The sequence below is a fragment of the Mercenaria mercenaria genome, chromosome 2 (genome assembly GCF_021730395.1).
Source record: "Mercenaria mercenaria strain notata chromosome 2, MADL_Memer_1, whole genome shotgun sequence".
NCBI classification, from domain to species: Eukaryota; Metazoa; Mollusca; class Bivalvia; order Venerida; family Veneridae; genus Mercenaria; species Mercenaria mercenaria.
Genome location: NC_069362.1, coordinates 76,216,696 through 76,229,712, shown reverse-complemented (window position 1 = coordinate 76,229,712; position 13,017 = coordinate 76,216,696). Strand labels below are relative to the sequence as shown.

General features: G+C 36.1%; 2 protein-coding genes across 2 annotated transcripts; one reads left to right on the top strand and one right to left on the bottom strand.

Annotated features, from left to right (window-relative positions):
- Positions 1 to 255: 255 nt before the first annotated feature.
- LOC123562843 (ankyrin repeat and SOCS box protein 13-like) lies at positions 256 to 12,146 on the bottom strand. Its single transcript, XM_045355440.2, has 3 exons — positions 12,111 to 12,146; positions 2,823 to 2,917; positions 256 to 2,135 (listed from the first exon to the last, which is right to left on the bottom strand). The coding sequence occupies exons 2-3, from the start codon at positions 2,831 to 2,833 to the stop codon at positions 824 to 826; spliced, it is 1,323 nt and encodes a 440-aa protein (XP_045211375.2). The 5' UTR covers positions 2,834 to 2,917; positions 12,111 to 12,146; the 3' UTR covers positions 256 to 823.
- Positions 8,156 to 11,538, top strand: LOC128549599 (zinc finger MYM-type protein 6-like). Its single transcript, XM_053526619.1, has 3 exons — positions 8,156 to 8,522; positions 9,207 to 9,394; positions 9,667 to 11,538. The coding sequence occupies exons 1-3, from the start codon at positions 8,156 to 8,158 to the stop codon at positions 10,075 to 10,077; spliced, it is 966 nt and encodes a 321-aa protein (XP_053382594.1). The 3' UTR covers positions 10,078 to 11,538.
- Positions 12,147 to 13,017: the final 871 nt, after the last annotated feature.

The following is a 13,017-nucleotide window of genomic DNA, read 5'->3' as shown; positions in this document are numbered from 1 at the left end:
TGATGTATACCAGGTTTCATTTGAGCTAGATGAAAACTATAGGAGTTGGGGTACATAGAGAGAAAGTGTGATGGACAGACAGTTCAAACTATACACGCCTCCCAACTCTTCAACAAAGGGGACATAAAAATACCAATTTATGACATCTTACATCTTACACAGTTTGCTATCTATTATTACATCTTCAGGCATGCCCATTTAGTGTACTTGCCAAGTTATAAATCTAGGGTAAATATTTCAATAGTGTTTTTCATAATAAAGCAAAAATAGACCTGTAACTGAGAATATAGTTTTGTAACTGAGTATAGACCAATAACGGAGTACAGACCTAACACTGAGTATAGACCTATAACTGAGCATAGACCTATAACTGAGTACAGACCTAACACTGAGTATAGACCTATAACTGAGTACAGACCTAACACTGAGTACAGACCTATAACTGAGCATAGACATATAACTGAGTACAGACCTAACACTGAGTACAGATCTATAACTGAGTACAGACCTAATACCGAGTATAGACCTATAACTGAGTACAGACCTAACACCAAGTACAGACCTATAACTGAGCATAGACCTATAACTGAGTACAGACCTATAACTGAGTACAGACCTAACACCGAGTACAGAACTATAACGGAGCATAGACCTGTAACTGAGTACAGACCTAACACTGAGTACAGACATATAACTGAGCATAGACCTATGACCGAGTACAGACCTAACACTGAGTATAGACCTATAACTGAGCATAGGCCTATAACTGAGTATTTTCAGTAATTATAGTTCTAATGCACATAAACTTTTTCAATAAAACAAATCAAATTTCTTCTACTGGTAAAATAATATCCGAGTACAGCAGATAATCTTTCAAAGATTTTGGAAGACTAAGGAAGGAGACACTCCTTGGCAGTGGTTTTACTATGCAGTCCCGTATACCCTTTCTACAAATATAGCGTAGACATTTCGGTGTAGATAACATCTTGTTCAATAAAATGAATATTTCTGGTTTGTCAGCACACTGCTCTTTAAATTTTTCATCAGTAGAAACCTCAAAGATATCTTTATTTGAACAAGCACCTGCTTTAAACAACATATCAATCATATGTACACTTTTGCGAGACAGTGCACACTCGAAGTAGCTCATTACTTGGAAGGTTGTCATGTCTCGACAAGACACTGTCAAATCACAACCTGCTCTGATTAGACATTTTATCCCTGCGTAGTTGTAGTGCATTATTGCAATGAACAATGGTGTGCGACCATGTGCATCTTTGTGTTCTGGGTCAGCCCCTGCCTCTAAAATTATGTTGATCAATTCTTCAGATCCAGTTCTTGCAGCAACAGAAAGAACCGTCCGCTTTGCTTTACATGAAATGGAGACATCAGCTCCATACCTGAGAAGTACTTTCACATTATCAGTCTTATTATACCCTGCTGCACTCATTACCGGAGTAACACCCCACACATCTGTAGTATTTACCTCTGCCCCTGCTTCAAGTAACATCTCAATAACATCAGCAGTACATTTGGTTGCTGCATGCAACAAAACTGTTGTATTTTCCAAATCCATTTCATTCACCGGCATATTAGCTTCGAGCAAAAGCTTCAGAATCTTTTTAAAGTTATCTGGTTGTTTCAGCACCAGGATCATTAAAGCTGTATAACCATGAGGCATATATTTGGGTAGTAAGTTTTTTGCTGAGCCATTTGGCAGTCCATTTGGTATTCCATGGTGTTCATCTCCTCCATGCTCTACCGGACTTACACTAGCACCATGTTTCAGCAAGAGTTCTACAGTTCTGATATGGCCAAACTCACACGCTTTCATAAGAGCTGTATAACCCATACAGTTCTGATCATGAACATTAGCTCCTCGTTCCAGCAGTTTACTAACTAAAGTCACATGATCACCTTGGGCAGCTAGCATCAGTGCTGTCTCTTCAGACCCATTCCTTGCATGGACACTCACTTTATGTTCCAACAAGAGAGTTAAACAGTCTAAATGACCATTGGTGGCCGCCATATGCAGGGCAAGTTCAAGGTCATCTTTCAGCTGTTCCCCAAACTTTCCTTCCAGGGCCTCCTTAACAAAGGCAACATCATTACAACCTGCTGCCTCATAGATTTTGCTGAAAATAATAGATGCTACTGAATTATTTATAGTTTAAATTCAGAAGGGAAACCAGAGAACATCACTGATTACTCCAAATACAAATACAATGATTCTCTCTTGAGTCTTATATTCGAAACTAGCCATGGCAATATTTTAATTGATAATTCTTTTGAACTATTATGTCATTAAATTGTGCTACAAACTTCATTTGATGAACTGAAATAAATTTTATTTAGGCTAAAGCAACACATAACAAACAACTCTGTATGTCCTACCATATTCAAAATAAGCAAGAGCTGTTACAGGCGAGAGCCTGTCCAACTACTTCAATGCTTGATTGTGAAATAGATCATATCTAAGGAATCTAGAGCTATCACTTGAATGAATAACACCCCCCTATGTGGATGACGATGTGGGCCAACAGTATGAGTCAAATCCACTAAGTAATAACAAATGGGGGAATAGTTTAAAAACAAACTGTGCCAGAATTATGGTCCTAGTTTGATATTCTTGACTTGGAACCAAATCCATTTAGTAATAAAAGAGATAACGTGAAGGAGCATCAAAACTTTCACCAAGCTATTGACACAGACAGAATAGCTCTCCATATAACACCTCCTACAGTAAAGTTAAAAATTGTGTGCTTTATATCAACTCCTTGAAAATATCAATTCTAAAGTAACTAACAAATAACTATACTTACAGGTCTTCCATGTTCAACTGCTCAGGTAATGAAAAAAAATAAGGCCTGTTTCTTCACAAATCAACTCGGCAATGATTTCATCTTTTAAGTTCTTCCTGAAATTAAAGAAAAAAAACAGGTAAAGTCTAAAACATCAACACAAAATTAAAATGGAGAAGACTTCTCAAATGTTTTTTGATGAACATGGAAGAAGAACCTGAATGCGACATAATTAAGTACTGAGCACAGCCACAGACATTTTGTACAAGTCAAAGCGTAAGGTAATGCTAATGTTATTTGAGCAATTACAACAGAATATTAACTGTGCAAAATTGAACAATGTTATAATACTGGTTTTTTCTCGTCTTCACATAGTCAATCTTGATTCTGCCACTTATTTATGCATGGAAATAGCAAATTCATAAATGCTAATTTTTAGTTGCAATAACTGAAAGTGAAACGTTATTGTTCCAAGTTGCAAATCCTAAGAAGTCCTGGGGCCAGGGGTATCTCGGTGGGGAAATTTCATGTTTTATTGAAGGGGAGGTAAAGAGGGGTGAATTTGAAATAAAATGTCTTCTTCCTTACATTATAAACTCCTATTACTCAACCTATGTTTTATCAATAAATAATTTGTGCAAGAAATGCATAGGTATTTACCTGAATTATAAATTTTGAAGTATTTCCAAATTCAGAGAATTCACGTTTTATTAACTCAGTTTAATAGGAGAGATCGTATTTGTTTACAAATCCGTTGTATTTTCTATTTTTAGAACTGATAAGACAATGATCGGGTGGGCAGAAGTCGAACATCCACGTTTTTTGTAAACAGTGATGTTTTGTAACAGCCTAAACTTCCTTAAAACACAAATTATATCAATATTTTTTTTTATCAATGGAAAGGTTATAAAACAAGCAATTTATTAACTACTTTTAATTATTATTTCGAAATAAAATGGATCAATTATGAACGCGAGAGAGAAATCACCGCAAAAGTAGAAGCGACATTTATCTGATTAGGGGAAAATGGTTTAAAAATGTACACTGCCTTAGGTGCCAAGATATGTTAAAACAGGAAGTGTTCTGAGTTGATTTCTTGTGTAAAGTAATGGAATTAAACCCTGGCACCGCCAGATTATTTTTTGTTCTGGTCCAGTAAAATAAACTCATTTCTTTTAACTTCAGCATTAATGTATTATTTATAAAAAATTGATAAAGAATGAGGTAGAGAACCTTATCCTCTTTAATACTATTTGGGGAAGGACAAGATAAGCCTGAAATTTTAAAGGCATGACAAAATCTGAGCAGATGCTTTTCAACAGTAGCTCTAATCAACCTACTAAACTAGCTTACCAAGGCATACAAAAACACACTGCTTGTTTCCAGTTGCACAACAAAGGCAAACACAAAGTTTTCGCTTCTACATTTTTGCTGTCAACAAAACCTTAGTTCCATGATACATTCTATCTTCCGTAACCGTCGAACCCCTTGCGGGGATGTAGACGTTTTGCGCGTCAAAATCATATGAGAAAGAATATAGTGATAAAAATTTAGAGTGGAAGAAACTAAACAAGAGCACCGCCTTGCGGGTGCTGACGCTCATCTGATTTTTTTTGTGTAATAGAAATATTGTCCTACCCATGATTTTCTAAGTCTAAAAAGGGCCATCATTCTTGCAAAAAGCAGGATAGAGTTATGTTTCTTAATGTTCAGTGTCCACTTATGATGGTGAAAAACTGTTGCAAGTTTTAAAGCAATAGCTTTGATAGTTTATGAGAAAAGTTGACTTAAACATAATACTCAACCAAGAAAATGATTTTCTAAGTCCAAAAGGGGCAATAATTATTGCAAAAAGCCAGATGGAGTTATGTTGCTTGCTGTAAAGGGTCAGCTTATGATGGTCAACAAGTGTTGCAAGTTTCAAAGCAATAGCTTTGATAGTTTAAGAGAAAAAGTTGACCTAAACATAAAACTTAACCAAGAAATCTGATATTTTCTAAGTCCAAAAGGGGCCATAAATCTTGCAAAAAGCAGGATGGAGTTATGTTTCTTGCTGTACAGGGTCAACTTATGATGGTGAACAAGTGTTGCAAGTTTTTAAAGCAATAGCTTTGATAGTTTAGGATAAAAGCTGACCTAAACATAAAACTTAACCTTAAAAAAAAAAGTTTCTAAGTCCAAAAGGGGCAATAAATCTTGCAAAAAGCAAGATGGAGTTATGTTTCTTGATGTACAGGGTCTGCTTATGATGGTGAACAAGTATTCCAAGTTTCAAAGCAATAGCTTTGATAGTTTAGGAGAAAAGTTGACCTAAACATAAAACTTAACCAAGAAATCTGATATTTTCTAAGTACAAAAGGGGCCATAAATCTTGCAAAAAGCAAGATGGAGTTATTTTTCTTGATGTACAGGGTCAGCTTATGATGGTGAACAAGTATTCCAAGTTTCAAAGCAATAGCTTTGATAGTTTAGGAGAAAAGTTGACCTAAACATAAAACTTAACCAAGAAATCTGGTATTTTCTAAGTACAAAAGGGGCCATAAATCTTGCAAAAAGCAAGATGGAGTTATGTTTCTTGCTATACAGGGTCAGCTTATGATGGTGAACAAGTATTCCAAGTTTCAAAGCAATAGCTTTGATAGTTTAGGAGAAAAGCTGACCTAAACATAAAACTTAACCAGGCAACGCCGACGCCGACGCCGACAACCGCTCAAGTGATGACAATAACTCATCATTTTTTTTCAAAAAATCAGATGAGCTAAAAATAACTTTGGTGAAATAAAAAGGTTAAAACTTGAGTTAGCAGGATAACTAGGGCGAGACATGTTCAAGGCAGCAAACTGTGGCACTGAACTGCTCTAGGGTAGGGAGGTGGGCGACACTGGGGGGTAGTTGGTTCCAAGGTACACAGTTCTCGGAAAATAAGAGAACTTGTAATAGTCAGTGGTTGCAGTAATTAACCTATAACTTAGGGAATGGCCATAGCGGACACATCGGGTCATTGGGGTAAGGTAATCTACGATTGGGATAGCAACCAGATCATGATAAATCTTATAGAAGAGTGATAACCTAGAATCTATACACCTTAAATCCAGTCGACGAAGGTTTAGGGAGTGTAGCATATCTGTTACACTGGAAGTACAGCCGTAGTCAGTCTTGATCCAACGGGCGGCTCTCCTTTGGACGCTTTCAATTTGATCTATCTGGGTTTGGGTGTGGGGCGACCATACCTCGAAGGCATATTCAAGCTGGGGTTGGACTAGAGTCTGGTAAGCAATGGTCTTAATGGGTTGGGATTTGACCTTAATGTTTCTTCTTAAGTACCCTAGGGTTTGGTTAGCTTTTTTGGTTGACCTATTTATGTGATTGTCCCATGATAGGTCATTTGAGAGATCCATGCCTAGGTATTTAGCTGAGCTGACCGATTCAAGCTGGACTCCATGTAGGTAATAATGGGTTGGGATAGGATGTTTCCTTCTAGTGGAGTGGATCACTTGACACTTGGAGGGGTTGAACTCTATATCCCACTCCAACTCCCACTTTTCTAGAAGTTTTAGGTCATTTTGGAGAGTGACAGATTGGTCTGCAGATGACAATGTTAGATATATTGACATGTCATCTGCAAACAGACGGACTTTGGAACTAATGTTTTGTGGGAGGTCATTTATGTAAGCTAGGAAGAGCAGGGGACCAAGTACAGACCCCTGCGGGACACCTGATGATACTGGGATGGCATCAGAGGTAGTGCCATTTAGTACTACTGATTGGATCCTATTATCTAAAAAGCCTTTGACCCATCTTAGTGTATTACCTCTGACTCCATATTCATGCATTTTTAGTAAGACTTTCTCATGGCTAACCTTGTCGAAAGCCTTACTAAAATCTAGAAGTATAAGATCTACTTGTTTCTTATAAGTTATTGTAGACTGAGGTGACCAGATCATTTACTAACATAACTAACTGAGTAACACATGACCTTTTTTCCCTAAAACCATGCTGTAGGTCATACAGAATACCATGGCTGGTGAAGTGCTTAACAATTGATGATGAAACAATGTGTTCAAGAATTTTGCATAGGACACATGTTAATGAAATTGGCCTATAATTTACTGGATTTGACCTATCACCTTTTTTAAAAATGGGGGCAACATATGCAGATTTCCACTGGGATGGAAGTGAACCTTCCTCCAGGGATTTCTGGAAAAGCAGTGGCTACGATTACGGTACTGTAATCCTAGCCTCCGGTTCTAGGATTACGGAAGTTCCGTATTCCTAGACAATCCTATGAGGATAGGCTAGGATTACGGGAGTATTTTAAGAAGCATAAAGTATATGTTAGGACACGCATAAATGGTGTTGTAAACTAACTTATTTCACTTAATTTTTCAAGCCTGCCTTATTATTTCGTGTTTTCTATCCGCCGTTTTGGGTTAGTATAATCTTAATGGCGGCGCGCGGAGATATATTAGAAATATGAGTGTCAAAGTTAGATTCCTTAAAAAAAATCTATACTTTGAATTTTATTATTTATAACCATATTGTATGTTATTAAAGACCATTTGTGGTGACTTGATGAAAAAAATGCAGGCATATATGAAACATAGATAATTCTATATTTCCGCCAAGCGCCATTATAAGGTTATACTTACCCAAAACGGCCGATCGATAGCACGAAATATTTAGTGAAAGTAAGTAAAATGAGTAAGTTTACAATGTCATCAGGGTTTCCGCTGCAATTCGCCAAATTCGCCAATGGCGAAAAAATAAAAAAATTGGCGAAAAAAAGTTTGGCCGTAAATGCCTTTTTTTATAATGTGTATTGCTTTGTCTAAAGGACTCTCTGTTTAGCCTAAAAATCAATATTACCCGCGGCCGTTTCTGTTCGTAATACACAATACACAGCGTGTCACCAACCAACGGATTAGCGGGTCACGAGTGTCTATTGTAACATAATTATAATTACCCGACAATGTATAGATAATTGAATTACCGACATGTCGAGCCGGTGGTGTTAGATCTAGAAGCTGTTCAAAAGAAATAAAACTATATCGCACCTTTGATGTTTTCAGTAAATTTGATCAAACAAAATTTAAAACTTTAATTTATAAATGTAAAATATTCATAAGAAAAAATGGTAATTTGCATGTTTCCCAGTTTGAATGCAAGACAAAACATAATTATGCCGCAAAAGCATACAACATTATTTACATAATTAGCGATGTTGTCAGTTTGAACGCAAGATGAAAATTAGGAAAACAACCACGCTTATATAAACTCATCCTCGGATAGTACTTAATGTTCAGACAAACTATTCGTATTCGTATTCGTATTTTAAGAATAGAATTAGTTCAATCATGGGTAGAAAACGTAAGCTTGAAAATGTGCCGAAAACGGAAAAAGTGCGTAAAATTTCAGAGTTTATGTGTGTTTCTCAAATTAGACAATCAGAGGATAATGTTAGCGAGGATTTAATTACGGACTTAGAGTGTAGAGACGTTGTTACTGAATCTCAAAGTCAGGATGTGAGTGAGAGGGCAAAAGCTAGCGCAAAAAGGAAATTTAGAGAGGACTGGAAACTCAATAGGCCCTGGTTAAGTTACAATCCGCAGTCAAGATCTATGTACTGTTCTGTGTGTAGTTCGGCAAATGTTACAAATTCGTTCACTACTGGATGTGATATTATGAAAAAAGAGAATGTGACAAACCATGAAAAAGCAAAGGGTAAGTCAAAATTATTCATTTCTTTCCCGACATCAACTGCTGTTAATAGATCGTATACGCATTTCGTACACGCAAAACTGGTATTTTCAATTCGAGAAATGGCCCGTTCTACGTAAAGTCGGCGAAAATAAATGTTGTTTAGATTCTGAAACTTTTTTCAGTTAAATACACTTGCAGACGTAACATATTTTAGTCATATATCCAAATCTATGAAACAAATAGCACGGAAGTGCCGCTTGCTTTGCACGTGAAAATAGTTTGTTGGGCTTCCCGGCAGACGTAAATGCCATTGCTGCACACGATTGAAATTGAAATTCAGACAAGATATCTAATTTTTAATCAATATACATCAATCACATTCGAATATAGAAAGAAAATAATTGACTTTACCATTTGCCAATTTGGTTTTTAAAATCGAAAGTAGGTTGTCAGAATGTCTTTTTCACGATATCGGAGTTTTCGAAAACATTTCTCTTAAATTATTTCAATAAAAGATAATGTCATGAAAAACTTTAATATCGGATGCTGTCAAATACTGTTAAACTATCTTTACATCATCTTAACTTGTAAAACATATTCTTTAAAATGAAGATTTGGCTATGATTACTAAAGTGTACCAGTATCCGGACATAAAATTTCGGATATCCTGATTTTTACCAGTATTTTTAAAATATATTTTTCTAGGAAAAAATGGTCACCTCGCTGCCCTCCAGATTATTGAGGCTAGTAAAAACTATAAGAAGTCCGCTGAAGCTCAGCTTTCCAAATCCGAGGCAGCAGTGACTGCAGCAATGAAAAACATATTCTTCATGACGTCCAACAATCTACCCAACATGTTGATCTCCAACCTCAATGAATTATGCATTGATCAGGTAATACTTCATTATTGACACTATGAAACAATGTTGTTTTATACCAAATACCAGGATTTATATAAATAGAAAAAATTGTGGAATTTTAGAATATGTAAAGTATTGGGTGCTGAATAAAAAGAATTTAATAAGTTTTTGATTCACAAGTTACACTTACATTCTTTAATATTGATAAAAAATGACTATTGTCTTAATTTTTGCAAGCAAGGCATAATCTGCTTAATAAAGTCACTTTCAGGGGCTAACTTTGATTTTACAAATTTATTTAACAGGGTTGCTCAAGTCTCCAGTCCTTGAAAGTTGATCGACACACCACCTATGAACATAGCACAAGCGTCCAAGAAATGCAGCAATCTATGGTAGACGTGATCAATGACAAATTTAAAAAAGATCTCAGTGACTCAAAGTTCAGTATAATGGTTGACGAGTCTACAGATATTTCAGTTGATCAGAACATGCTTATATATGTTAGATTTCTTGAGCAATCTCTAGGGTGTTTTGAGCCAAAAAGTGTTCTACTTGATGTATGTAAACTAAGGGATGGTGCCACAGCTGAACAATTAAAAAACACAATACTTTCTTCCTTTGACATTCATGATTTAAAGATAAACAATCTTGTAGGGATTAGTACAGACGGTGCTGCGGTCATGACAGAAAGAAAAGTGGGTTGGTGCAGAAATTAAAGTCTGAAAACCCGAGCATCCTTGCCACCCACTGTATTTCACACCGCCTAGCTCTTGCTAGTGGCCAGGCTGCAGATTCTATTCCATATTTTTTGAAATACCAAGAAATCATCAATGCCATTTACAAGTACTTTGATAACTCCCCAAAGAACATGGCTCGTCTTGATAAAATAAATGCTGTCATGATGAGTGCAAGTAACTCTTTGAGGTTCAAGCAGGTTTTTCATACCAGGTGGTTGAGCTTCGAGGGCAGTGTAAGGGCAGTATGTGATAATTATACTTCTTTGTTGAGTGTTTTGAGTGAGGACAAGGGTGCAAGAGCTCAAGGTTTGTTGAAAAGTGTTTCAAATGTTAAGTTTTTATATGTTTCTTACTTTCTGGCAGATGTTTTGAAGCCCTTGAGCATCTTGTGCAAGGGATTTCAGTCAAAGCAGCATTGACTTCACTAGTGTATCTGCGTCTCTGGAATCCACCACTAGTGAAGTCCTGAGGCTGACTGAGTCTAGACAAGGCAAGATGATGAAGGATTTCAAGACATCTGTACCAGAATTTGTCTGTGAGAATGGCTATTTTGAGTTCCATGGGCATATGATTAAGGACAGTGAGAAACAGAGAGAGGAAGCTGAGAGATGTTGTGGGCAGTTTGGGGAGAAAGTGGTTGAAAATTTGAAGGACCGGTTTGCTGATGTGGGAGATAGTAAGGTGTTGAGAGCATTCTGTGGTTTGTTTGACCCTGCTGTGTTTGTGACTGAGGGAGAAGTATTGAATGAGTGTGTAGACATTGTCAGTGATCATGTGCATGAGGAAGAGTTCAGAGATGAGTATGAGTGCTTCAGGAAAGATGTAATGTCAAACTATGGTAAGGTTGCTAATGATGTGAACAGTGTATGTCAGATTGCATTAAGAAAGAGAGAGATGTATGGGATTGTTGCTGAAGTTGCTTACAAGCTTTTATGTGTGCCTGTATCAAGTGTAGAGTGTGAGCGAGGGTTTAGTGTGCAAAATCTTGTCAAGACTAAACTGAGGAACAGATTGGACACAAACTCATTGTACTTATTAATGAAACTGAACATTGATGGTGGTGACCAGAAGTCATTTGATTTTGCTTTTGCCTATAGAAAATGGAAAAATGTGAAAAGCAGGAGAATTTGTGGGTATTAGTATCATTAATAAATAAAAAAAGAAACAGAATGATTTGTAGCCAATTGCTAGTATTACTTTTATTAGTATTATGACATACTATGTTTTTTAAATCTTGCTTGACAATGTTTATACTTGTAAAACATATTGAAAAATTTAGAAAAAATAAAAATGTTAAAATGTTTTAAGTTATTATTTATCAAGAATGATCTATACAGTCTGGAAAGAAATTACAGCTGGGAACATCCATAAATGTTAGAAATAAACTGATGAAATAAACTATTAAAATGAGAATACCCCCAACCCCCATATACCCGCATACACCTCCCAATTTGTGACTTCGAAACTTTGTGGCCAAAAAAAAATTAGGGCCAGTGGAAACCCTGTGTCATTTATGCATTTCCTAACATAAATTTGATGCCTCTTAAATACTTCCATAATCCTAGCCTATTCTCATAGGGTTGTCTAGGAATACGGAACTTCCGTAATCCTAGAACCGGAGGCTAGGATTACGGTACCGTAATCGTAGCCACTGCCTTCTGGAAATTATATGACCTCAAGGATTATATATTTCTGTATTTTTTGGAAATGAAATAGGAAAAAACTTATTTCATATTTTATTATTTTTCATTACTTAACTTATGAACTGACAACACATGTCCTTACTCGGAATTTAGTAAAGGTGTATATGAAAAAAATGTATCCGAAATACAAACTAACCGGATAGCACGTCATATCATCGAAACCTTGTCTGCGGTTTTATTGTATTATTGCAAGTTTCATAGACAATAGCCAGTTGACGATCAAATATAAATTGGTCTTTGGTGATACTTTTTCGAAGGAAAATAATACTGATAAACGAGAAAAATAGCAATTCAATGATTAATACTCACAAAGTCGTAATTTCCTATTCACTGGTCGCTTTGATTGTACAAACGGGAATATGTTCAAATAAATTTTACATCAAGTTGTAAAAAAAAACGCCAACATTAATTCACCCGCACGTATTTCGTACGTATTCGTGTACAATTTACTGACTAAAGGTTAGGGTTAGGTTTAAAATAAGTGTAATGAATTAAAAATTAACTCTTCTAAAGTGAAAGAACATCACATAAAGCTCACTGAAGCTATAGTAAGACCAAAGTTAGAATATTCATGTACTATTTGGGATCCGCATACTAAAAGCCATTGGCTATAGATCAAACTGAAAAAGTTCCGAGAGAAGGGCTGCTACATTTGTCACTAATCGCTATCACATTTACACGCTCAGTGTTAACATATTTGAATTGGCCATCATTAGAGATAGTCTATGGTCCCAGGTTTGACTGACAGCTCTTAGGAGCTGAAACTCAATAATCATTGTTAAAAGCTAGGTTAAACTACATTTATAGATAAGAAATGGTGTTAATAGAGCTGTAAACAGAACTGTTTAAAAAAGGTAATTGAACACTGATTATATCTTTGAAATTCAACAGAACATTTATAAGAAACTGTGCATTGCTCCTAGTAGGAAATAAATTTGTTAGAAATCGGCCGGCCGAATTTGTGTTGTACATATCTGAAAAATATTGGACGTACACATCAAACCTCTGACATTCGATCTTTGATCAGCATGTAAAGTTGTGCACCTGGGGTTTGTTTTGGATTTCACTCAATCAGAAAAGAGTTGTGGCCCTTTATTTAGTCAAATATTTGTGACGCTCATATCTCAAAAAGTATTTTACCTAAAGTAATCAAACCTCATAAGATTGTTGATCAGCTTGAAGTTGTGCATATAGGGGTTTGATTTTGATTTCACTC